We start from the raw sequence: 27,256 nt of genomic DNA on the forward strand, positions 1-27,256 counted from the left end.
AGTTTTAGACCACAAAGCCATGTCTCTGTCTGCTATGCTGCCACTGACCCTCTGAATGTCTTCCTGTAAATTCAAGTTTGCAGTTTTAATGGTACCCTCCTCTGAGCAGTTTCCATTCTTCTTAAAACAAACAAACAAACAAACAAACAAACAAACCAACCAACCAGACATTGGTGCTAGAAAGCAACAAAAACAAACTATCCAGATGGCCAAGGATCAAAGAGGGCAGGGCAGTTAGGAGCACAGTCCTTAGCCTTCACTCAGATATCACGGCTTTTAATTCTCACTCACACTATGTTTACGCATCTTTCTGTATTTAGTATTAATAGGCCCCTTTCTATTGCTGAATATAGCCCTGCTCCTTGACACATGTAAGGCAAAGCTTGGATGAGAACAAAGCCTACTGGACTCATTAAGAAGCGGTTTCCAGAACATGAGGAAATGTTGGCAGAAGAACACACCCGCAAAGTTGAAGCTAACTGATGGGGTCGGAAATGTATGAGGAGTCAGGAACATTCCTGATGTCCTTCTTCTAGCTGGCTGGCTGGCAACAGAGCCAGCTCTTTAAATGCTTGCTCTGGTCATGAAGACAAGCAAATAAACCAATGAGAAAACTGTATACATTTTGTCCAGCTGTGTGGACAAACCCGTATGGAGTTTCTTTTGTCCTACACATAACGCTCAGCTATTTCTAGCAACATCTACACAGAAACAGACCATGGCTTAAACTTTGCCATATTCCTGGAGTCTACTGAAAGTTTTTGCTAGGTAAACTCTCCTAACATGACATCAGGCCTGCTGTACTTGCTGTAATAAGTTAGCTTGTCAGTACGTCTGCTTCCATGATATCTCAGAACGATTCCCCAACATTCTTGGCTGCTTTCTGTATGGGCTACAGTGGGGTGCTATGAAGAAAGGCACTGGGGACCTTGTACATGGGGGAGCACTTGGTACTTGTGATGGTTTGTATATTCTGAGCCCAGTGAGTGGCAGTATTAGAAGGTAAGGCCCTGTTGGAGTAGGCAAGGCCTTTTTGGAGTAGGCGTGGCACTGTGGGTGTGGACTTTAAGAACCTTATCCTAGCTGTCTGGAAGAGAGTCTTCCACTAGCAGCCTTCAGATGAAGTTGTAGAACGCTCAGATCTGTCTGTACCATGTCTGCCTAGACACTGCCATGCTCCCTCCTTGATGATAATGGTCTGAACCTCTGAACCTGTAAGCCAGCCCCAATTAAATGCTGTCCTTTATAAGACTTGCATTGGTCATGGTGTCTGTTCACAGCAGTAAATCCTTAAGACAGTGCTACTGTCTAATGAGGAGACCATGTTGGAGAAAGTAAGCTGAGAAATTAACTCCTGGATATCAATACTACACAACCCCAACCTCATTTCTACGTGAGAAAGCCAAGTGCAATTCATGTACAGTTTGCCAGGAACAATATAGAAGAATGGGGTTTGTCTGGGTTGATTTAGGAAATGTCAACAAATGTTAATCAGCAGTTACTGTGTTCGAAGCAGACATATGCTATTAATTCCAGAACCAGGTTCCCCAGGACTGGATCAAGCTTGGGAAATTAGATATACCAACATAGGAAAGAGGACAAGTTCAGGTCAGAAGACGTGGCATGTGGCAGGCTCATTCACAAGGGGGCCGAGAGCTAGTAAAGTCCTGAGGGGATGTGTCGTGGACACAGGCAAGGCTTTGCAAAGGGCCCCAGTGCCCATGGGTGTGGCAAAGCCTTCTTTGGTCCATGTGAGAATGATGCGTATGCAGAAAATGTTCCCTGTAGCACCTCCTCCATATTTACTGGCTGAAGACTGTTCTTTACAGCCTCTTCCTACTGAGATTAGCTAAACCCGCCACCTTGTTCAGCTGTGGACAATGGCTATGCTTCCCCGTTCAACTACATATACAAAGCATGCTGAGCTTCCTGGTGCTGGGGCTCCACCAGAGAGCCATGGGCACCCACTTCTGTTTTTTTTCCTGTCTCTGTGTCCTGTCATTTCTTCGTTCCTTCCCTACTTCAGTAAGATCAATCCTGAAGCCATGCACAGCGTGTCAACAGAGCGATGAGACAGGCACACTGCCTACCAGGTCAGGAGGCCACTGCTAATTTTTACAGAGTGGACGTGAGGATTTCATTCCCTCAGCATTCAGGGAGTGGTCATCGTGGCACAAAAGCACACACAAGAGAGAGGGGAAATTGAGGTCGCTTATGGAGCCATATGACCCAGTCTGCACACAATCTGTCTTCACATCATCATCCTGGAAGAGTTTGGCTTCATGGGGCCTGTGCTCCTCAGCCAGCACTGAGCTGTCAACATCAGCTGGGGTTTTCACAGTCTGTTGATAAGTGCCTGTTACTGAAATATTACTGAGATATTACAGGGCTAAGGAGAGCCTCCAAAAGAGTGATGATAAAGGTTGTTGGAAGGTTCTAAAGGGGAAGAGTTCAGCTCAGTTTCTCTGCTGGCCGTACACAACCCTCCTAATAGCCCCTAGCTGGGCACAGTGATTTTCAATAGGAGCATAGCCAGCAAGCTTTTTTTCATTTATTTGATTCATTATATATGCAGGCTGAAACCCTGTTACCCATGAAAACTTTCTCCCTCTCTATTCTCTCCTCTTTTCTGTATTGAGACAGCGTCTCACTTATCTAGTCTAGGCTGGTCTTACACCCATGCCTCAGCTTCCCCAGTGTTGGGATCACAATGTACCACACATGTGGCTATGGGCACGGCCTGAGTGAACTGCTTCGGGCTTTCTTCTCACCTGTTGGACAGCTTGCCCATTGCTTACTAATTCCCTCCCTCCCTCCCTCTGCAATCCAGAATACTTCTGTCTCTTCTAACCCTTTTGTCTCTTCTCATACCGCTCATAAGCAAGGATGTCACCACACACTACACAACCCCATAAGTTACTATGGTGGAAAGTCCATCAGAAGAAGGGGGGCTACGGGACCGCCCAGGGGGATGACCTTTCAACTGAGACCTAAAGGGTGAGAAAGATTCCAGCATAGATAGTAGAGGAAGAAGAGCAAGGTAAACTGAGGGAACCAAATGTACGAATGCCCAGAGGTGGGAGGTGCCTTTGTTGACCTCAGGGGGAACTGATGCTGAGGCCGGGGAGCTGTGACAGCTGGGAAGGGAGAGGAGTACTCAAGGTAGAATGGGAGGCGGGGGTAGGGGTGGGGGCTGGGTACTCAGCCCTCTCTTAGATGGTGTAAGGTTGGGGAATTAAAAAGGAAAGGCAGTAGCTCTTCCTAGAAGCCCCTTTCTCTTCATAGTGTGGGCAACTCAAGTGTATCCTGGAGATCAGGGACCAGCTGGGACTTCTATCTCCTACTTCCCTTGCTGTTGGGCTTGGCCACAGGTAGCCCGTTGGGCCCAGTGAGGCGTGCATAGAAAACCTCGAACCACTGGACTGGTCTGCCAACATCAATGTCTGCACTTTTCCGTGTGCGAGGCCAACCAGGTTGGTAGAGATTTGTGTTACTCACAAGTAGATCCTACGTCTAACTGACACACAATGTCAAGGGCCTAGCCATGAGTGTGAGCAGTGGTCATCAAAATGAGACAGTTGTGCCACACGAGGCTATGCCTTTTCAGGCAGAAGCGTGGTTAGAAGCCAGTAGGCCTTGAGATGGGGTTTGCTGGTGGGAGGAGAGTATCAAAAGCATTTATAAGATGTCAGTCAAATAATTTATCCAAATGGGAAAGGAAGGCCAGCAAAAGGAAAAGGCTGGGAGATAGAAGGCCAGAGCTCAGTCATCTGCTCTCAGGAGCCATCTCTGACAGCTACCACAGTCAACACTTCCTTGACTGCACCTTCACTGATTCCTCAGGGGTGAGCGCCTGCCTTGGTGTGTTCCTCTCAGCTCAGGCATCAGGGGGAGGCTCCAAGGCTGGCTGGCCAGCCTGAGCTTTCGCACCACCAAGGTCATGGATGATATACATGACATAATGGGATATAAACCCGTCTGTTCCGGCGCTAGGGCAGGAAGGCACGTTCTACTTTTCCAGCCTCATTTTTCACTGGTCCTTATTTAATATCACGGCCAGTGAAAGCACGATTCTCTCCTAGTCTAACCAGTGGTTGCCCACCATGGCTTCCCAGCTGCTGTCACGGGCTGAGTCCTTGCAAAAGGCAGCAACAGATAGAGTGCAGATGCAGATGGGGAGGTGGCTAGAATGGAGGCCCCTGAGCAGAGAGTAAGTGGACAGTAACCACTCTACTGTAGGGAACATGGCTTCCAACCACATCCCCTGAAGAGCTGTTATTTCCACACTGTTTAGCCTTTCTTGTTTAGTCTGCCAGCCCACTCTTACCTTCTTTCTGGCCACTCATCCACTGCTGCCTCTCCTCCTTTCAAAGCTAGAGTCAGTATTACCTTTCCTTATTCTCCACCTAGCAGTGCTGTCTCTACTGTGGCTGGGCCTCCAGCTGGGTCAAAGGCTGTTGCTCCGTGTTGATGAGTTTTGCTAGTATGGTACCGATCGGTGTGAGGTGGAACGCGCCTGTTTTCCACGGTCCTTTTCTTTCAAGGCCGAGTGCTCCTGTGCTGGGCATTTGGTCACCTACCAGTTTATGTTTGGGGATTCACTGCAGGGCACTTACTCTGTTCCGCTACAAAAACTGTCTAGCTGTTTACCAAGTCCTGCAAGATGCCTTCATATTAAGATCCTGGTTCACTCATCCCTCTCTGCCTTCTCATCCATCCTAACAGACACATTATTCCTTAGGTTCGTGCTAATGAAGGGGTGGAAGGCGTTTGGCACACTGGATCACTGCAAATAATACTCATCTTTGGTATGAATATGTAAATTGCACGTGTGGCTGTCACGTGTGGGTCCCCGCACCTGGAATGGAATGGAGCAGAGACCCGGGGCGGTGTCACTCAATGGCTCTTTACCAAGCGACAAGACCATCAGCAGCTGAGCTGCACTGTGCTGCTGTGACATTAACTGCAGACTCGAGTGCCACAGAAAAAGTTGACGCCCCTTCTTTTGAATAGAGCGCGGGGGTAATTACCGTGACTATTGTTCTATTAGGAAGCTCCATTTACGCTCCTTCATCAATTCAGGATCTCGACATGAAAAATCACGGGCATTAAGTGTTTAAGGCAATTTGCTTTCCAAATGAAGAAAGGATGAAAGTCTATTCTTGAGTCCTCTGTGCAGATGGCCAAAGCTCACCTCACAAGGGGCCTGAGGAGGGGTTTTGCTAATGGTGCTTTCTCCCCTGAACAGGGCCCTGGGACATGTTCAAGGCCTGCTCCATGTCACCAGTCCAAGAGGACACAGAGGTCTGGGTGGGCAGCCTGCAGGTAGACAGTGGCTGCCCCGCAGGGGCATGGCGTGAACTGAGGTGAGTCCAATAAGCCTAGAGGCCCTGGCTGCCCTGTCCAGGGGCCCAGGCGTGGTGCTCTGAGGAAAAGCTACAGAAACGTTGCTCACCTTGAGAAGTAAGCTCTCAGGGCAGGTCCGTGCTCTTCCACAAGCCACAGAACATGAATCGGTTATGAGGTGTACCATTCAATATGGAGTAAAATGGGAGACTTCTGAGCTACTTACCCCCACATGAGAACACAAAATGGGTACAAAAGAAAAGGCCAAACCGTAACAAAAGAGATGGCCCCCAAAGCGTTACTTACATTGAGTGAGGATCCCCGTTAAGGCATTTTTAAAATTCTCCTTTGCTTCTTCCATTTCCTGCTCGTGGGTGGCCTTTTCATTCATGAGCCTGCGCACGTGGCTGTTGGCCGACTGAACCATGGAGTAGAACTGGTTCGCCGAGCGCCGATTCACCTCCCCACGCTCTATCCAGGACAGCAGAACTGTAATAGCCTCGGAGAACTTGCTGTCATCTAGAACGGAAGGTGAGGGCAAGAAAAAGCCATTTCACCAGGCTGTTCTCAAAGCATGTGAGGTCTCCCCACGTAGCAGTGTTTCAGAACTTGGCAAATTGGCTTCCCTTGGAAGGTGGCTTTGTCATTCCTTAGTTTATCTTTTCTCTTCTTCCTCTGGCTCTAGGGAACCATCTAGAACTTCTCACTCAGCTGTCTCTCCAGGAGCTGTGCTGGAGTTTTTAGCTATAACCCCCATTCTCACATCAAACCTAGATTGTGCTTTAAGGTTGCCTCCAAAACGTTATGCACCAACTTGGCCTTCACTGTATTTCTTTATCAGAAATGCTATATGATGGATATAATTATTTTTGTTATTTAGGCAGATAGCTAAGTGGGTGTCAACATGTAGACCACAGGAAAAATTATCTTAAAAACTTCTTGCAGTAGGAGATACTGTTCCCAAAGAAGGCACAGGAGAAATAAAGTCATTTTTTGTTCTACTGAAATTCAAAAAGTAATTTCATTTTTAGTTTAATATAGTAGATTTTATTACAGTGAAAAATGGAGTGTTTGCTCGTTTCCTACACAAGGGTGTGTGTTCCCTGAGGTGGTCAGCCTTTGTTTTGGGTGGCTAGTGCAAAGCCCATTTAAGCTTGGTTTGAGCCTCAGGTAGAAGTAGGAAGGGGAGAATGAGGTTACATCTGCAAATAAATGATAAAGTGTCTTTCAAAGGAAACGCATACGCTCGCTTGTGTGGGAATGGTTGCATGGCTCGGAGGTGGAGGAAGGCTGGGGTGAGGGTGATTAAGTTAATTACAACTGGAAGTCGTATGCCACCTATTACAGCGTTAATCGAAGTGACTGCTGCTGCAGGTCCTTGCATACTTTCCAAGCAAAATCGAGGGGAGAAAACTTTCATTTGTATGTTTCTACTTCTGGGCAGTGTGATATAGGAAAAAACACCTTTGTTTATTGAATCAGGAAGATAGACTCTTAGTCCTCAAAATAAGCGGTAACCAGGCCTTAAGACCAGGTACTTCCCCACTTGCTTCTCTCCAGGTCCTGTCTGCACCATAGAGGGCTTTCAAAGACACCCCTGTATTATTTAGCTGCATAACACAGACACACTCCGGAGACTCAGAAGGACACTTTGCTTTTATTTAGCATGATTTTTTCCCCCTAAATCAACCATTGCCTCCTGGTTATCAGTAGGCTATTTTCGGAGTGCTTTGCGAATCCTGCAGGATGTTGTCTAAGTTTTCTTTAGCCCCTTTTTTCTGAGTCCTCTCTAGCCAGGTACCATTTTCATAGTAAGACTGTTACTTGCCCAGAGACAGGCTTGGTCCTCAGGGAAGGACCTCCCTCTGCTTAGGATCCTGTGGAAGAGTGCAGTCAACTTCTCCAGACACACAGCTGCTCTTGCTGATGTAAGACAGACCATAATAGGCTGCTTTCTCTTGGGCCTCGGATCAAACATCCCCAGCAACACACTGATCAAACCTATGCTCGCCGTTGACCCAGAGAAGGTGCCGGCAGAGGCGCGCCCACAGGGGGACTCCAGTTTCCTTGCAAGGTTTATTTCTTGAGCACAGAGCACAATCTTAATACTGGAGCTGACTCACGCAATTGTGTTAACTCTGGGATTTCAGTCGAGTTCAACCCTCCGTGAACTCCGGCTGCAGTGGTTTCTTATCTCATTTCATGGGCCGAAGCGGCTTGTGTTAAGATAAAATCCATCATGCGACTTAACATTACACTCCGCCCGTGGAGAGGCCCATAATTTAGCATTATGTTTGTGAGAGGCCCACTGTGACTGTTAGAGTCAGAATAAATTCTGCCTCCCTACACGCTCTCTCCCTCTTTCCCCACCAATATATGTTAGGAGAATGGACCTTGGGACAGACAGCAGGAATAAACCACATACTTAGAAGAAATCTTTTTTTTTTTCCTCTTTAAAAAAGAAATCACAACAGGAAAGATGGTTGACTTCATGAGCTATATTTTTTTTACCCTTGCTGTGACTTAAGTCTCTATACGGCACTCAGAAAGGAAGACGTCTCTAACATTATTATTATTATTATTATTATTATATTAATTTTTTAGCTTAGAAAGGAAAAAAGTAAGACCACTCGTTTAACTCAGTGTTCCCCCCCTGGTACTCTTCTCTCTTCTCTCAGTTCCTGGTATAGTGAGCCTTCTGCCAGAAAGAAAACACTTAAATGGTTAAAAAGGAAAAGAACAACAACTAAACCGTTGTGTTTGCTCAGCTTGGTCTTCCTGCTCCTCACTGCTGTGTCTGGGACTCAGGTTGATCTTAAGTGACAAGGAGCAGTGAGTGGGTAGCTGTCTGACAGAAAATAGCATCTCGAGGTCTGAGCAGCAGAAAGCCGGGTACTGAAAGCGTAGGTAGCCAGAGAGGCATTCTCATCAGCTGGTGAGGACTGGCATGCAGAATCCACCCGATTTAAGTAAAGTACGTGTCGTTTTGAAAACTCCCAAGCTTACCTTGGTTTCTGACCCTTTGGGACTGGCGGGCTGATGGTGACTGATGTGCTACTGTTCACATTAGATTTAAAACGTATTAGTTGAGGCTCACTTAGAAGTGCCAGTCAACGTTTGTTGCCATATTAGAAGTGACTTTAATTTATACTTATTAACACCAACTCAGTAACTCCTGCCGGATGGCCAGCGGAGCATACCTAGGACAGTCGTTTTCAATTCACGACTGTAAATTCAATTTGGTATTCAGTGGAAAGATCACCCAGAAAGCAGAAAACAATATAAACTAATTTAAGCAGGATTTAGATTGCAGCGTTATTAAGGCTATTCATGTGGAAGGAAATTAACACTGCTCATAAAAATCGCATCGAAGATGCACTTATGCTCTCCTCGTCCCAGCTTGGGCGTGACTCTGAGCCGAGTGAACTTTAGAAACTCGAGCGCCGTGCAGATGTGCCTTTCCACAGCGAGAACGGGGGAGACGGCTGTGCTGTGGAGGGGTGCACCATGTGCCCATTTCGGATTACTCAGCGTTTCCAAGATGGGTCCTTACCGCATCACACTTCCCTCTCTGCCTGGGTTACTGGAAATGTGCTTGCTGGGCTCCCTCCTCCGCTGGCATTTTCCTTTCAGCCTGTCTGTTTGCCAAACCTGCTAGTTCCGATAAGCACCGTGGACGTGGCCTCTGTGTTTCTGTCCCAGGGGCCTTCGTATTCTCCATCCCATGGCCAGCTATTACTCTTCCTTCAAGAGTCAGCTTGTGTCATCTTCACAAAGGAGATTTCCCTGCCTCCTGGGTGTGAAGTGAACACATCGCTGCTGTGTTTCTACCATTCCCTATCAACTCCACTGGCAGTGATGGCCTTCTTCCCGTTACCTCTTGCTGAGGATCTGTTATTATAATGAAATTTCCCAAACCCACGGCCACCCTCTGGTCAGTTTCTGTTTGTGGTCCATGTTTTATCTATTAATCAAATATGTGTAGTGATTAGTGCTAGGCAAGGCACAAACTCAAGGACTGAAAGGTGGGATATGAAGGATGAAGGATGTTTGTGTTCAAGAGGATTCATACATACGTCATTGTACACCAGAGGTACGTGCTCTCATGACAGAGAAACAGGCCTCTGAGGAATCAAAGTTCAGAGTGGGGTTAGAAAGGTAGTCAGTGGCTAAGAACACTGGCTGTTCTTCTAGAGGTGATGAGTTCAATTCCTAGCACCCGCATGGTGGCTCACAACCATCTGTAATGGGATCTGATGCCCTCTTCTGGGAGGCAGGTGTACATGCAGACAGAGCTCTGCATAATACACATAAAATGAATAAATCTTTTAAAGGAAGGAATGAAGAGAGGAGAGAGAAAAGGAAAGAAAAGAAAGTTATGAGTGACTAGGAGAAGGGGAAGGTACCTGTGATAGCCAAATATCTAACTGGATTCTCAATGGGTTTAAAATGTTTTAGAAAGCATGTGTAATTTGGGGGAGGTAATACTCATGTGTTAGCTTTGGGGGGCTAAGTAGATAATAATAATTTCCATCTTTTGTCTCTCAGTGCTCCCAGCTGAGTCTATGCCATCTTGTTCTATGTCTGATTATGTCCGTCTTTGTGCGACCTCTTTCTTCATGTGTGGTGAACACCTGCTATACAGTTGACATTAAAATTGCCAACAGGATAACCTGCTATTTAAAGTCTTCAAGCCAAAGCATCCTTGAGAGCTTGTTAAAAACACAGACTCGGCTTTTCTTGGAACCCCCAACTGTGACTGCACATCACCCCTTACATACAATTGGACATCTCAGACACACGGCAAGAATTGATTCCGAGGAAGCCAGGTAACATGGTTGGATGCTAAGCTAAGTTAAGAGATAACACAGACCTGAAATGGTAAGTAGTGACTAAAATTTAAGTGAATCTTGAAAGGATTTGCTGTGATTTTTATGAGCTTTGCAAGTGTCTGTCTCTAAATCCCCATTTTCAATAAAAGAATAATTGTCACTGTGAACAGGAAGGAGAAAGTCACCTAAGAACTGGAAACAGGCATAGAGATCAATGCAGATCCTCTCAGTGGGATACTGGGCATGGAGAAGCCACCCTACGCCCACTTTCGTCTCCATTGGGGTGTGTACTTTGGTTTGTCTTTGACTGGACTATTTTACAGCTCTGAAGAGAGAATATAAACTGTGGAAATGAACAGTACGATTAATTCTCTGTAACCATGCGAGGGATTTTTGGTGAGTAGAAATTTAAATCTTCGTAAAGCAAATTACATGAAGAATTTCTGGCTGCCATCGTGGCTAAATCAGTCTGTGATTATTTCTTAGAGGTGAAAAAAGGGGGTCATGGAATATCTTTTGAATTTCTTTCTTTCTGTTCAATCATGGAAGCACTCTTATTGTTCTTTTATAGACCCAGGCATAAATAAAGGCACAAAGTCCACCTAAGTTTCTCTTCCTAGGCTCACAGCCTGGCTTTCATCTGCCTGTTGTTCTGAAATCCAGGGCTAAGTCTTCCCTTAGCACACAGGGGCAAGGAAAACTACCCATCAGACTGGTGCCTTTCCCCACACCATTATTCACATACCAGTCTGATCAAAATTTACCGAAGGACCCCACCTTCTGCAGGCTGGGAGTCTCCGAGTGATGATGTCATCCACCATGACTCCAAAAGCTGCACTTCTGGGGTTAAGAATCTGTGGCAGAGAAATCAGGACCATCTTTGCAAACACGAACTGGGTATGTTCCAATGATGTCATCACTCATTAATTAATGAAGAATGGGGAAGGTGTTAAAACTGGTTCAGAGGAGAACTTGGCCTACAGAAGTCTTTGGGTGTTTTGGCTGCTTAACAACTGTCTGTGCACCAGTTAACTGGAACAACACATAAAGGCTACACAGGGGTTAATGCTCCCCTCTGCCCCAACACAATCTCCTCAATTACTCAGTGTTCCTAAAATGTGCAAATTAAGAGGGTAATATAAAAGTGTACTGATTATTTTCCTTGTAGGGCCAAGGAAAACGTTTCTAAATGAAATGCCTCTCTTGCTTCCATGAAGGTCAATAACACCCCCCAAAAAAGTGCTTCTCAAGGAGGCTCCCTGTGCTTCCTATTTCCCTCGCCTGAAGAAGGAGGTCTGGCTTTTAGCTAATGGAATGTCCACTTGGCTCATAGCTTATTGATTTTTACTTTCAGAGAACCGTAAATATTGACAAGCATCTCCAGAATGCCAGCCACACACTTCCACTCCTACCAGACGCCAGCCATACTCTATGCAAATCTGAGTCCTTTATGAGCACAGGCCCAGGGAGACTCGGGTCTCTGTGACATATGAGGAGATTCCCAAGGGCATTGGTTAGAGAACTTGGTCAGAAGTTCATGTTATGCAAAGACTCAGCCTTCATAAAGAAACATTGTGTGCATCTTTCCAAATGGGAGAAAATACTGGAAAACTTTTACAATGTTCTTGCCCAAAGAACTCTCCAGTGGATGAAGATATAATGCTTCCTCATGGTCAAATCAATCTCTTCCTTGTGCGGCCCAGACCCCAGGCCCCTTCAGGGCTGCTTGGTCCGTGTTAGAAACACTAGAATTCATTATCTCATCTGTCTGGTGCCACTGTTTCCAATAAAGTGTAATTATGGTGCTATTGAGCTCCTTCTCGCTCTCCCAAAGCCATGCCATAAACTTCAGGTCCCTGCAGCTATTTCCCAGTCAGTCTTCATTAGGTTGAATTGTCTCACAACAATGTCTGTTTAATCAGCAGGGTACCCACTGATTTTCTGTTTTAGAATTTGTATTAATGAAACTGATGGCTGGCGACTCTCTTGCCTTAGACACTACACAGTTAAAATTCTAGTGTTTCCTCTGGCTTCGGGAAGCCAGGCAGCCGACAAATGGGGAGATGTGGTCCCCAAAGATGCCCCCTTCTCTCATGCTTGTGACATGACTGGTTTGGCTGTCTCTGTAGGGAAAGCATCTTGCAGTTGGCACTCGCCATAGTGCACACTGTTGCTAATGGTATTTGTACGTACCACAGTTCACTGTTCTAAGTAGCAAGTGCAGGATGGTTTGTTATTTCTTCTATTACCCGAGAAATTGACTAGATTCCACGAGGCAGGATCTAACAAGGTGATTTCTCTTCCCCCAGTACCCAGCACTAGTACCCGGTGTCTGGTATTTGTAAAGCACTTTAGCAAATACTTCTTCCTTGATTGGCAGCAGCTGAACAGAATCACTTCTCTCATTTCCAGCCATTCCTGGTAGCTCTACTGACCAGAAATGCAACATGCCCATGGATTCAAATACTTGGAGAAGAGAGAGAGGAACTCATGTGCCCAACACCTACTGTGTGCAACTAACTGTGTGGGAAACCTTGCAGGTCATAATGAAGACTTGATTGATACTGATTTTGCTGAATGTGGATGATCTTCCAAACAAAATTACAAGAATAAACAAGTATGGCGTAAAATAGGAGAAAAATATCTAATAAACCTAGGACGGCAAGGTTTCTCAGAGGAGGAAAAAAAAATCAATCCAATTAGGTCTTTTCAGATTCTGACACAGGTTTCTGTACCTTCTGCCTCCACTGAGTTTTATATCCCCACATCAATGAACTCATCTTTGGGGAAAGGGTTTCCTTGGCTCATCCTGACTGGCTTTACGGTGTTATAAGGAGCAGAGGGTGGATTTCCTCTTGGAGGAAGCCAATTTCCTAAGCAATTAAATGCTGTTTATATTCCAAACTCTGTGCTTGGGTTGAAATTGCCAAGCTTGATATTACCTGACTCTTGCCTAAGATGTGTCTGCAGCAGTTCATTCCACTGTAAGAGCCATCTATTAAAATTTCCAATCTGTTCTCTCCTCAAGGGATCACACAGTACTTGGCAAAGGCACAGCTTCCGAATTCTGCAAATTACACTCATCTATATAAATATACATTTTCGAAATGGCAAGGCTCACAAATTACTCCAGCAAATTGACATCCCAATCTGCTGTCCTCCAAAAGTAGAGGCGAATGCCATGTACCTTATACATGCAATTGGCACTTTAGAGGTTGGCTTCATAGAAATAACTTCACGTTGGATGCCGGGCCTTCATGAAATTCCTCCATGCAGTGCAGAGCTAAGGCATAGCCATGACTGAACCATCTTAAGAGTCTCGTGCTCTAGTGACTGAGATACCTGGACTGGAAAACAGTCAGGCCGCGGAGACCACAGGGTGGCACCACCAAATTCACTTGATGTTTGCAAAAAAAGTATTTATTCCAATGAGTGTTCCTGGTTATAAGACTTGTTCTTTCTAATTCTGGACTCTCATAATTGTTTCCATACTGAATTTGCATCGCATATGCTCTCATTGAAGGGGTAGCCTATATAGGCCTACTTATGCCTGTGTTATGGGCCTTCTTGGAACATCTGGGCAGGCACCAAGAACGCCAGCAGGTAGGACTCAGTGGCTGGAGAGAGGCAATGCAGTGGCCACCAGAGCTAATTAGGAGTCCTCGGATCCAACAGGGATGATGGCTAGAAGGATGTACCCGGCCTTTTAGACAAAGCATAGAAAGTCATTTGCGATCTTCCAAAAATTGGTGTTTTCTTCAGTAAGACCATCCTCCATTTAAGACACTGCTGATGATACATGAGGGAGGCTCTAACACGCCCACACCTCTCCTATCCTCAGGAATCCATGAAGCCAGCTCTTCACTGGTTACAGGGCACAACCAAACCCGGCAATAGCCTTGGGGCTTCACCGTTTGGCCGAGACCCTCTCCAGTTTCACCTTTGCTTTGGGAACGCAGTACCAGCACCAAATCCTCGTTGTTTTCCGAGCATCTTTGCTGTTAGGGCTCCGGGCTGTGGTTAGATTGCCTCTATGAGTCGTTCTAACTTGGGAGAAAGGCCTCCTGTTTATCCCAGCAAATTCAAATCCTGCTTGCTCTGTGAAGGTGCTCTCGAGGACCCCTTTCTCTGCTCTGGTTATACTTGCTGGCATTCCCAACACACATTACACCTCGCTTGCTTGACGACGAGGCCATCAGCTATGCTTACAGTGGATGCCTGCCTGTGGCAACTGTGACTCACTATGGTCCTGTCAGTAGCCAGCATCCTCGGGAGTGCTGATCACCACCTACCACTGGTCTATAAAATGCCAGTCATAGAAGTTAAAATAGATGTGACTCAATTCATTCACTCGGTAACTAATAGTCCTAGACCCCAACACTGACACACATGGGTACATCCCTCCACCCCCATTCATACACTAATTTTGAAACCTGGTTTCCCAGTCATTACTGAAGTTCAGAGGATCTGGTCCTTACTTCTTTGGGTCCTTATTTTCCTCACTCTCAAACCCAGGGAAGGCCCCAGCAGGAATTAAAGACTTACTTCTAGATTGGTAGTCATCTGTAGGTGTGAGAAGGGTTCCTTTGACTCCACCACTAAGACAGGGGACCCGTCTACATTTCTCTTTTCTCTTCTACAAGCCCTGGACATTGTGAGTGAGATGTCTTGGGAAAGCTTTCAGTGTCTAGTGGACCTGCACAGTCCACAGAACTCAGAGTGCACTAGAAAATGTTAACTGACCGGTGAGGCCACTGCCCTGGCTCACTAAGCACAGTCTGGGGACCACAGACTGCTGCTGGGACTGCGGATGCCTGCCCTTCCGGCCTTCATACAGAGTCTGACACGGCAATGCCTCTGTTCTAGCATCATGATGGAGACCGGGGACCTGCCGATTCTAGCTCGCTCCCACTCACATGCATGCAGCAGGGACAACACACAGGATCTGGCATCAGGAGACCTCCTTTCTCCTTTGTAAATAAGTGGCTAAGGTGAAAGTGAGGGGTCCAGTGGGGGTGCCCCCGCCCCGCCTCCTCCCTACCTTTCAGTTTTTCAGCCAGCAGGGCAGCTTCATGCTCTGAGTAGTGCATGATGGCGGGCGGCGAGGGAGGCCGCAGCCTGTCCTCTTCCAGTTTGCGCCTATGCCGTTCCTCCCGGGCCCGCATCCTTTGCTTACATTCCCATTCGTAAAAGTCATCCCTGGCCTGGGCAAAATCCACGTGAAGGCGGCCAGAATCCTTTTTATCCGTACTCGACCCTAATCGCATTCGGTAACCTAAAAGCAGTGGAAAGGCAGGTCACCTCAGGTCAGGGGACACATTTCCCACAAGCTAAGCAACCATGCACTTCTATCTTCGGCCTCCTGAGAGAAGATACCTTTGCTCGTAGGGGATGGGAAGCAGGTATCTTTCTAAACAGTTAATCATGATGCACGGATGTGGAGGTAAATATACGCCCCCCACCCCATCCCAGGTTACTTTCCCAGGGACCCTCGCAGGGCTCAGGTTATGTCACTAAGCCACTCCTTCCTCCCTTTGGCTTCCGGAGTCTTGCTTTTTTGTTTTTAATGTCGTATAACTCTATTGCGTACGCACTCTTAAATTCTTTTTCAAAGAGACAGGGTATGAGTAAATAAAGAGCATCTATGATATTTGAAGGGACCTGCAAAGTAAATTTCAGAACTTTACTCGGAGTCTATTGCTTCATTCCCCTAGCAAACACTGCCGCTCTGGCTTTCTCTCTGCTGCTACCAAAGCCACAATTACCCGGGCAATTTCGCAATGCTGTTTTATTTCCACTTATCCTCTGGGGCATGCAGGAGAATATGTTACCTTCAATCAAGAGGCCCCATAGCAGCACCTCACCCAGCCTGCACGACCACACAAATTGTCCATGCAATCTTTGAAGGCCACAGGAGGCGAGTGCAAGAGCCCATAGCTAGGCAAGACAGAAAAGGGGGTGGGGGTAGGAATCTTTAGGGGGATGGGAGGATTTACTGTGAGCTACCCAATTTAGACTGATAGGGGATGAGGGGGTTGAGAGGTCATAAGAGGTCAACACAGGACTGAATGCTGCCAGCCAGCCTAACTTCAAATTTAGAGGAGTTGACAGCAAGTTTGGAGCACTCAGATTTTCACAACCTCAATTCGGGTCTTAGCAGGAGTGTATCTGGCAGGGGCTGCTAGAGGAAGGGAGCAAAATAAGCACCTATGCCTTGCAAGGGATGGCAAATGAGAAGCAACTGGGAAGAGCTGGGCTGTGTTTGTGTGTGCCTTGTCCTGTACATTGCAATGGCTACCCCTAGGATTTAGGGTTAAAGCTCAGCCACAAATCCCCCTGGAAGCTGGCTTTCCCCCCAGCAGGGCCCTTCATACACTTTTTGAAAAGTTTCAAGTGTGCTTGCTACAGATGTCATCTGATTAAACTCTCTTCCAGGTTTTAACAGCATCGTGGAAAGAGAACACCCGTCCCGGATGCAAATGGCCACCCACCCGAGAGCGGAATTAATGCTGACTAGGAATATGGTGGAGGGCTGTGGGAAGTTAAAACAGCAGGTCGTGTCCTGGCCAGCTGTCTGAGTTGGTCAAAACAACTTTCCCTGCTCATATCCAGAGAAATCACTCTCTAAAACATTTCTGGCCCTCTTTCATCAGAACCTCATCATTACGGCCTTAAAAGACTCTGATGAGGCTGAGGCTGAGGCTAAACTTAGCCTGGCCCTCAAATGTGAAAGTGCTCCTAAAATTAGGCTTTCCAGCTGGGCTTGCATGAGATTACGCAAGGGGAGGAGGGGGCAACCTTCTCTCCTTCCTGCCCCTTCCCCCAACAGCTGGGGTTTCAGACCTCTCAGCTGCAGAGACCACCCTAGCAAGCTGGAGACTTCTCTAGGCCCAGGCAGTGAAGGTTGAAGTGGGCGGGGCCTGTGTTTCCTCCTGCTTCAAAGGCGCTACCGAGAAGCGGCAGAGTTTGTCTATGTTTCCCTCCATATGTCTATATTTGGCACTGTTCGTCTTTGTTTTCTGTTTTGTCTAAAAGTTGGCTTGCGTTAGTGTTGAAAAGGACACTCACCCACCTGCTTCCTCCATCACCCAGGATGGAGTTACTGTCTAGCGGATGTCTAGTTACTATTGTTTGATCGGACGTAGTGACTAGAACCCAGACTTCCGGGCAGGCACTGACGGGAAGAAGCATCTGTCCTTTATCCTGACTGGGCTTGTTTTGTTAAGAAGACTCAGACACCCAGAGGTTCCCACGGAGCACTTCATACCCATGTGACTAACCTCACCTAGGAGTCTTGCTGGTAAACGGATTGCTCCACGGGGGAAGCAGTATGACAGATCACCTGGGTTAGGGTAATCTGTAGGGTATCTGGGTTAGGGTTAGGGCCCTGTGGACCACAGTTGGGTGCTGCTTGTCGTAAAATACCTTTATTCTTTTCCACTGTGGAATGCTCGGACTTTATGTTTCCTCATCGAGGGTTGAAGTACGGTAAGGGATTTAACATTCTCTGGATCCCCATCTAGGGCAAGAAGGTCTCTGGGGTATTGCGGTAACCTCAACCTGTCAGGAGTTCACACAGGATGAAAGGACAGTGGAGACTGGCCGCAGGCATCAGGAAAACCTGCGGGTGGTGACTGCCTGTTTTACTTGACTCTTTCCCACCTTTGCTCAGATGTCGCAGGAGGAGGAGCAAAGAGCAGTGAGGGGAATCTAAAAATAAATACTTCTAAAGTCTCAGTCAGCATCAGCCTCAGGGCCTTCCGTGTGATGAGGTCCTGTGCACCAACTCACATGCTTTCCCTGATGGATACCCACAAAGCAGGGGGCAGCACTAGGCTTCCCTTTCCTGTTTGCAAAACTCTCCGAAAGCCTGGTCTTAAGGACAATGGTGGCAGAGCAGGCAGCTGAGCTACCAACTGTGTGAGGGCAGAGGGCCCATCACAGGCCGGGGAACACATTCCTTGCAAGGAGGGGCTCTTGCTTCACTGTCCCTGGGGTGAAATTGTAAATGCACTTTTAAGAAACTGGAATTATTCTGAGAGAGTACTTTACTCCCCCAGAGGATTACATCCAATAATAATAATGGTCCTCAGTACTCAAAATATTGCTTTTCATCTAATACGCACTTGAGAACATTAATTAGAAGCTCTGTGGAATTCCTCCAGACTGGATGGTAGGCATACATGCCTGTGGAGGGGCACGGACTTAACGAACAGCACGAGACAGCTGAGCTAAGAGGTGAATGCCTGCTTCTCCAGCCCCCAAACTACCAGGACTTATCATGCATGAAGGCAGAAAGGGAAGGAGCTCGTAGTAACATCACAAAACAGGACAACATGCCCAGCAAACCCCTTTTTCTAAAGCGAGGTACCAGAGAGGTAAATGGCTTTGTCAACCATGAATTCCTCTGCAAAGCGAATGTGACAGAAATTCTTCTTGCTCTTTCGGATGGCTGTGATATCGCCGCACTGCTCAAAGACTTCTTGAATAATTTCTTCCGTAGCATTTTCTGGTAATCCTCCGACAAACACAGTCTTGCACCCTGGAGGTCGCTCTCTTGTGGAAGGAGGTGGAAGATCTAATATCACAACGAAACAGGATTTCGTCTCTTATTGATTGGCTCTTGACCAGGTTCACGGGGCTAAAGTTAAACTTACAGAGTGCTCTCCACACTCAGGCACGGCATAGTCAATTTTTACAACAACGTATGTCCCCCCATCCCCACTCCCACACCCTCCCTCCCCCTCCCCCATCATGTTTCCTGATCTTCTCCCCTCCCGCTTCCTAACCTTCATTTCTCATGTTCATTTCTGCTCACAGTGGCTGTGCTTGTCCGAGAAAAAGATAACACGTGTTAGCATAATTTCATTTCTCTTTCATACGCCCAGAAGAAGAAGAGGAGGAGGAGTGTCGCAAGTACAAAGCACGATGAAATGACACAGGGCGAAAAGCCCCGGCCGCCGCTGCTTTGTCTTCTTGCCAGATAAAGGGGTGGCGTCGTAGGAAGAGGGAAACACAGCCCACAGAGCACGCAACAGTACTTACCTGGCGGCAAAGGTGCTGAGTGTGGAAAAGGCCTTGGTTATTATTCACATTTAAATGAGCACACTATTAAATTTTGAGGAGGCTGTGTGAAAAGATAGTGCATGCTGTCATAACGCTTTGCCTAGTTTATATGTAGATGACTACAGCTATCTCCTGAGAAGTCCAGTCCGAACAGACAACACTGATTAATATGAATTTAAAAAAATTCCAGCTATTTAAGTCTATAAACTTAGTAGCAGAGGCTAAATTAATCAAGCATATAGGTCCTTCAAGTGAACGTGAATTTGGCCCAGAAATTCTGAGATGCGAAGTCCTCCCTCCTCTCACCTTTCCCCCAAATTGCCACCTGACAGAGTAATTCGCAGTTCCATCTAGTAAAACACACTTGAGATTTTTTTTTCTCCCATTTGTGAAGGTGGATGGAGAAGCTGACAGATTTCACATGATGCTTTCCAGAAAATGCTAGTTCGCTGCACACGGGAAAGATTCTTAGTGTTAGACATCAACTCTCAGAGCCCACTGGCTTCACGGTATTTATTCAGTGACTGGACAGCTCCACGGATACGTCCTTGTGTATCTGTCCTAACGTAGAGACAGAGCCTTGGGCAGAACATTGCGCATCTGAAAATGAACAAAATGCTATTGCCAAAGAAAGTGGCAATATAAATAGCTTTATATGACAAGCAGATACTTCTCACTTACTTGGATTTTGGGGGAAAAGAGTACAGCTTTTGCAGTGGATTATTTCCTTGACAACGGCCACTTCCGTTGGGGGTGGGGGTGGTACCAGCCCCAGGCCAGGGATCATCGGGTTGATGGGGGTGATCCCGGTCATCATGTTGAGTCCTGGATCGAAGCCCGGCACACAGATTGAGTCTGCAAAAGCACACAAGACAGCATGTTGGCCAGACATTGTTCACTCCCCGTTGTTGGTTCTGTCTGTGTAACGGTCTCACGCGGATTGGTTGACTCTGCATTCCCTCTTTCTTGGGAGTCTCTTGGCATACGGTGTAGTACTACAGAAGACTGTTCTAGAAGGGTGAAGGAGAGACTGTACAATGTAGAACCCACGACTCTACAAAAAGGAAGTTTTATTACTTAAAATATTAGTGCGGCAGAACAGAACACAGCATATTGAAGCCTGAAACCGTGCTCCACGGAGCTCTGCTATTACCGGGAATGCGATTTTCTGTTTCTCAACGTTAGGGCACTGTTTACACTGCTTTATGATTTAGAGTCTGGAAAGAACATTTGACATTGAAGTGCCCCGAGAATCGAATTGTCAGCCTACTTTTATCAAAAGTCCCTTCTTGCCCAAGTGACTGACGTTTGGGGAAGCTCGATTTTATGTTCATGGTTTGTAATGACCACCCAGGTCCTACCTAGCCCGTTTCTCCTGGGGGGAAGCCTGACACGAAAGAGTGAGTGTAATTGCCGTGGCTGGGTTAGAGGCACGCAGGTGTAAAATTAGCTGTATATAGTTCTGAATTCTATTCTATAATCACACTTTCTTCCTTTTAGTCTATCAATAAACATTTGGCCCACCCTTCGAAAACTGTTATGTCCTGTATTGGAAACAACCACAAAACTAAACAGAGCCAAAGAGGATAGATTTTCCATATAAAAGGCTGCATTGATCTCTGAGTGTGACAATGAAGCAAATAACGTCAAAGGTGATGTACTGGGGTTTTAAGAAGACAGTAAGTGTTGGCGAGAACAGAGAAAAGAGAGTCCCTGTATAAATGAGTGCAGCCGGTATAAATAAATAAAGCCAGTATAAACACCACGACTTTCAGGGACCCAGTGATCCCGTCAGTAGGTAACATCCAAAGGCGAGGAATCGAGGCACCTGCACTCCATGCACACTGCAGCATGAGTCACAATAGCCAGGATGGGGAGTCAACCCAGACGTACGAGCAGATGGATGTACTGAGAATCTGTGTCCTGTGGACAGAGGAGTACTAGCCAGAAATCAAAATAAGGAGTCTTTGACATCTGTGATGTTAGCGATGTCGGTTAAGTGCAGTATGCCAGGCTTACGGATACAACCAACTGCTTCATGGGGAAATCTAAGCAAGTAAGCAAAACCAGCAACAACGAAAACTGAATCCATGGAAGTACACAGTAGAACCCTATACACACTTTAAAGCACCAGTGTGTGTGTGTGTGTGTGTGTGTGTGCGCGCGCGTGTTGTATATGTGTGAGTGTGCGCGCGTGTGTGTGCGCGTGCATGTGTGTGTGTATGAGCGCGCGTGTGTTGTATATGTGTGTGTGCGCGTGTGTGTGCGTGTGCATGTGTGTGTGCATGTATGTGCATGTGTATATGTGTGTGTGCATATATGTGTGTGTGTGCATGTGTGTGTGTGTGTGTGTGTGTGTGCGTGTGTGTGACAAATGTACAAGATTTACCTATCATTAAAAAACAAACAAAGTAAGCCCTTGCTAACCACGGGTGTATTTTCAACACTGTGTACAAAGGGGATCCCTGTCTTGGGGATTTCTCTCTCTTTAGAAAACAACACTATCTCTGGTAAGATAAAGTTCCAAGATAAGCAGACAGTCACACCGAGGGAGGGCCTGGAGACTCTACCACTCTGCAAAGAAAAAATCAAACTACCTCCCTGCTGTCTTTCCCTGCCTCTACTTAGGCATTTGCCCTTTGACCTTTCTGTCCCCCTCTCCTGTTGGGTTCTCATGGACAGAGATGTCTTGCCCCTCTGTATGGCCGTAATCTTCGCTTAGGGGTATTGAGTGGTTAGACAAGCCAGATGGCGAAAGCAAAGATGTAGTTCATAAAGAAACCTGAATGTGTGAGAGGTCACAGGGGTCTCCTGCAGACATGCCTATTCCTCTGTGGGTGCAACAGCCTAAGCCGTGTAACCCTGATCTACATCCCAGTGTCCTCACCTGGCCATAGTTGCAGTGTTTGTAAAAACAGGCCTGAGTGCAATGCTAGACAAACATTTCTTACAAAGCTGTCATGCAAGTATTCTAGGAAGTTCCTTTGTGACCCTGGTTCTTAGCTTCCTAAACTATGCCATGGCTGCTTTGACTGGCATATCCCTTGGAGCAATGACAGCATTCCAAGACTCTAGAACTCTGTGACACAGGGTTCAGAACAGTGATACTGAAAGCCATAGAAGTTTGGAATGGATGAGGATGAGACCCGAAATGGTTATCCAGAATCCTCGTAAGATATCGTTGTATCGTGACACCTCATAGACAGAGAAATGGACATTTAAATCATTTAAGTAAAATATCCTATATCATAAAACAGACAAACGACAGAGTTGGGAAAAGGGCCAGGTCTGGTTCCATATTTAAAAATGTATAAATATGATGATTTCCATGTTGGCTCTGAAAATGACCCAACTTAATTATTGCTGTATTAGTTACTTTTCTATTACCGTTATAAAACACCATGATCAAAAGCAACACAGGGAGGAAAGGGTTTATTTCACCTTACAGCGTATAGTGCACAAGAGAGGGAAATCGGGGCAAGAACTCAAAGCAGGAATCTGGAGGCAGGAACTGATGCAGAGACCATGGAGGAGCAGTCCTTAATGGCTTGCTCATTTCAGTGGATGCTGCACATTTACTAAGAGCCTCTCCTGGCTTCTCATGGTGCCAAGTCTCAGCTGTTCTCCACGAGTCCCTTCATGTCTTCAAAACCAGTACCACTGGGAAGTTGTATCGCCAGTGCAAGGGACAGCTTTAGTGTTCCGTCATTGAATACAGGATACTAGTTCTAAAAATGTACCTGTAAAATTAAATATCACTGGGCGCGCGTGCACGCGCGCGCGCACACATACACACACACGCTCGCACATACACACACACTCACACACACTCACACACACACTCACACACACTCACACACACACACACATTCACACATACACACTCACACACACACACACACACTCACACACTCACACACACATACACACAGACACACACTCACACACACTCACACACACACACTCACACACTCACACACTCACACTCACACACTCACACACACTCATACTACACGCTCACACACTACACACTCATACACACTCACACACACACACACACACTCACACACTCACACACACTTCTGATGTAGATGAGAATCATCAAGAAGAACCAGGGCAGATAGGGTATCAATGTCACAGTCACTGAAATCAGCGCTTCCATAGGTGAGTGCATGAGCTAACATGGCAGGAGGGGTGGGAGAGGGGTGGGGGTGCTGGCCCACCTATGTTCTTTGTTAATCTCACCCCTTAAGCAGGCTTCCTCTGTTTCTGTTTCTCTCCTGGCCTGGCCCTCACTATTGTTTGCCAACTGGGGATGATTTAGGGCTGGAAGCTCTCAGGACTGCAAACCCTGAAACTCAAGTCCCGTGCATTATAATAAACAGATGTTTCCCACAAATGAGATGGGAGCCTGGTGCTGGCGCTTGCCTTCGGTTTGAACAGAACAGACGTCTGTCTGCTTTCTATCTCGAGGCCAAATAGATAAAATACTCAGAAGTGGAGACAAAAGACAGTATATTCCTGAGCAGAATGTTTAGTATGTAACAGGAGTTACTTTGCCTTTTCTGAGGCATCAAGAGGAAGAGACTGTGAGGTTTAATGAGATCTGCATTGTGAGTGCAGAGGCTTGGAGGGGCTTAGAAAGGAATTAGCACTTAAATTATGCTGGACCTCAAAGGAACTGAGATTCAGTATATGAGTGGGAAAAAGAGGAAAGGATTAGTCTGTCTGTCTTTCTTTCTAAAGAAAACATTATTTATAAGAATACCTGTGTCTCAGGGTTTCCATTGCTATGAACAGACACCATGACGAAGGCGACTCCTACAAAGGGCATCATTTAATTAGGGCTGGCTTACAGGTTCAGAGGTTCAGTCCTTTATCATCAGGGTAGGGAGCTGAGAGTTCTGTATCTTGATTTGAAGTCAACCAGGAAAGAATGTCTTCCGGGGAGCAGGAGGGTCTCAAGGTCCACCTCCACAGTGATACACTTCTCCAACAAGGCAACACCTACACATCAAGGCTACAGCTCCTAACAGTGCCACTCCCTGAGCCAGCCCTATTCAAACCACCACATTCCACTTCCTGGCCTCAAAGGCTTGTTCAAATCCATGAGTCTGTGGGGGCCATATCTAGACATAACACAAAATACATTTAGTCCAACTTCAAAAGTCCCCATAGTTTATACCAGTCCAACAATGTTAAGAGTTCAAAGGTCAAAGTCTCCTCTGTGATTCACATAATTTCTTAACTGTAATCCCCTCTAAAATTGAAATAAAAAAAAAAAAAGGATCACGTACTATCAACATAACAGGGTATATATTACCATTCCAAAACGTCATAGTGAGGAAATATTGGACAAAAGCAAGATAGGAAACCAGCTGGGCAAACTCTAAACTCTGCACCTCCGTGTGTGATATCAAAGTGATCTTCAGATCCTCAACTCCCTTTTCATCTTTGTTGACTGCAACGACTTTTCCTTTTGGGCTGGTTCTTCTCCCTGTTAGCAGCTTCCTCGGCAGGCAACTCATGGTTCTGGCATCCCAAACATCTTGGGGGTATCCATGGCAAATTCAACTTCACAAATTCTTGTTCCAATTACTGGGATCTTGGAACACATGATCTGGGCTTCCCCAAGAGCTCGAGTTACTTCTCCAGCTCTGTGCTTTGTAGCACTCTGGGCTCTGGCTGACTCTACTGCTGCTGCTACTGCTGTTCTTGGTGATCATACCATGGTGCTGGCATCTCCAGTACGCTAGGGTCTTCCACTGCAATCAGGCCTCACCAAGAGCCTCTCACAGGCTCTCTTCATGATGCTGAGCCTCAACTTCCTTGCATGACCCCTTCAGTCCTGGGCCATCAACTGCAACTGAGGCTGCACCTACACCAATGGCCTGTCCTGGCCTCTCACAGTGTCAAGCCTCAGCTGTCCTTCATGACCCCTTCATGCCTTCAAAACCAGTACAATCTGGGTGACTCTTACACACTACCAAGCCCATCTGCAGCTCGAGGCACAAATTTGGTTATCTCTGGAATACAGCTTCTTGGTGCTCTCAGAAACACTCCCCAGAAGTTTTACCTCAGTGATGCTAGTTAATCAGCATCAACTGCCCCAATAACCCCTTCTATTCTTGACTCTAAAGCCAGAGCCACATGGTAAAAACTGCCAAATTCTGCTGCTTGTTGGGACTGAAACATCACCCACTATGCTATTACATCATTACCAGCTTTCTGTTTTCTAATTCCTTCACTGCCTAAGCTTGACTGTCCTGGACCTTGCTCTGTAGACTGACCCTGAACTCAGAGATAGGCATGCCTCATGCCTCTGTCTCCTGAGTTCTGGGATTAAAGGTATGTATCACCATTCCTGGACCTAAATTTTTCTCTCCTTGGTATTTTCTCTGTCCCCGGCTAGCCTTGAGCTCAGATATATATTTACCTCTGTCTCCTGGGATTAAAGGTATATACCACTATGCCCGGGCCTAAGTTTTTCATGGCTATTATGCCTCAAGATCTGGATCACGGGTTTATCCTCCATTCTGTATTGTATTTCATGCCAAATTAAAAGCCCAAATGAAAACAATAACCAGATAATAATGCCTAACCTGATCTAACTATTTCTTTGTTCAACTGCAAATGCATAAACAATAAGCTAAGCTGGGTGGGATCTTGTCCTAAGGTCACCTCACTTAATTCTATTTAATACCCTTGAACATAAAATTTAGCTCCATTTTACTTCCTGGTGTCCCTTAAACCATATGTTTTATGTTTTTCCTTTCTAAGCTTGTTATACTTAATCCAAACACTCTTCATAGAATAAACCAGAGGACAGAGTCTATACTTGGCTTTTCTGAGATTTCCTTTGCCAATGCAATTAATTAAAATCTTTTTACCTTAGCCTCAGGTAGACTCCTCAGACAAGGCCAAAAAGTAGTCACATTGTTCACAAAAATATTAAAAGAACAGTCTTTAAGCCACATGCTAAAATTCTTTTCCACTGAAACCTCTTAGGCCAGGTCTGCACAGTTCAAATCATCCTTAGCACCAAGGTCTTCTATGTTAATCCTACTAGGATGGCCCATTAAGTCCCATTTAAAGCATTCCATGGTTTTCCACATCCAAAGTTCCCAAATCCACATTCCTCCAAACAAAAACATGGTCAGACCTATCACAGCAATACCTCACTCCTGGTACCAACTTTTGTCTTAGTGTTTCCATTTCTATGAAGAGACACCATAACAAACTCTTATAAAGGCAAATATTTAATTGGGGTCCGGCTTACAGTTTCAGGTTTAGTATATTATCATCATAGCAGGAAACATGGAAGCATGCAGCCAGACATGGTGCTGGAAAAGAAGCTGAGAGTTCTGCATCTTGATTTGAAGACAACCAGAAAAGACTGTCTTCCAGGAAGCCAGGAGAAGGGTCTCAAAGTCCACCCCCACAGTGACACACTTCCTCCAACAAGGCCACACCTACTCCAACAAGGCTACACTCCTAATAATACCGCTTCCTGGGCTAAGCATATTCAAACCACCACAACTGGTATAAATGTAAGATATTTCTCATGGCATAAAAACATATTATGTTAGGTCAAGAAAGGCAAAGTAGAAACTCTAAAAATACACAGCAGACATGGATAACAGCAATGTAAATGCCTCATAGGTGAGAGCAACCACTGTGGAGTCCTTAGACAATGAGCTAGAGTTTCTATCCTAGGGAAAGAGGAAGGCAGTTCACACTGCAGCATGGGAAGGTCCAATCGAGGACATAAGAGAAGTACCCTTTCAAAACACTACTCACAGGCCACCCAAAGGTTTTCCTACCTTGGCTATGTCTAGTTCTTCTTGTCTCTGCCTTCAAAGACACGAGCAGCAGGAGGCAGAGACTTAGCAGTGTTTCTTGTTTCATATGGGAGGATAAAAGGCTAAAGCAGAAATCTGGCTTGTGGGTTCCTATCATAGTCCAGAATTTTACAGCTGAGATGAACTTCTCTATTTTTGGTACTGGGGATT

General features: G+C 46.1%; 1 protein-coding gene across 3 annotated transcripts in view; it reads right to left on the minus strand.

The window, feature by feature from the left end:
- Positions 1-27,256, minus strand: part of Enox1 (ecto-NOX disulfide-thiol exchanger 1) — a 272,854-nt gene that overhangs the window by 118,767 nt on the left and 126,831 nt on the right. For all 3 annotated transcript variants that reach the window (XM_032918167.1, XM_032918166.1, XM_032918168.1), the window contains exons 4-7: positions 19,926-20,099; positions 18,550-18,756; positions 15,220-15,453; positions 5,653-5,865 (exon numbers count right to left, since the gene is read on the minus strand). In XM_032918167.1, coding sequence (XP_032774058.1) covers positions 5,653-5,865; positions 15,220-15,453; positions 18,550-18,756; positions 19,926-20,099 — 828 coding nt within the window. The remainder of the gene's footprint in view (positions 1-5,652; positions 5,866-15,219; positions 15,454-18,549; positions 18,757-19,925; positions 20,100-27,256) is intronic.

Source organism: Rattus rattus, chromosome 12, assembly GCF_011064425.1.
Source record: "Rattus rattus isolate New Zealand chromosome 12, Rrattus_CSIRO_v1, whole genome shotgun sequence".
NCBI classification, from domain to species: domain Eukaryota; kingdom Metazoa; phylum Chordata; class Mammalia; order Rodentia; family Muridae; genus Rattus; species Rattus rattus.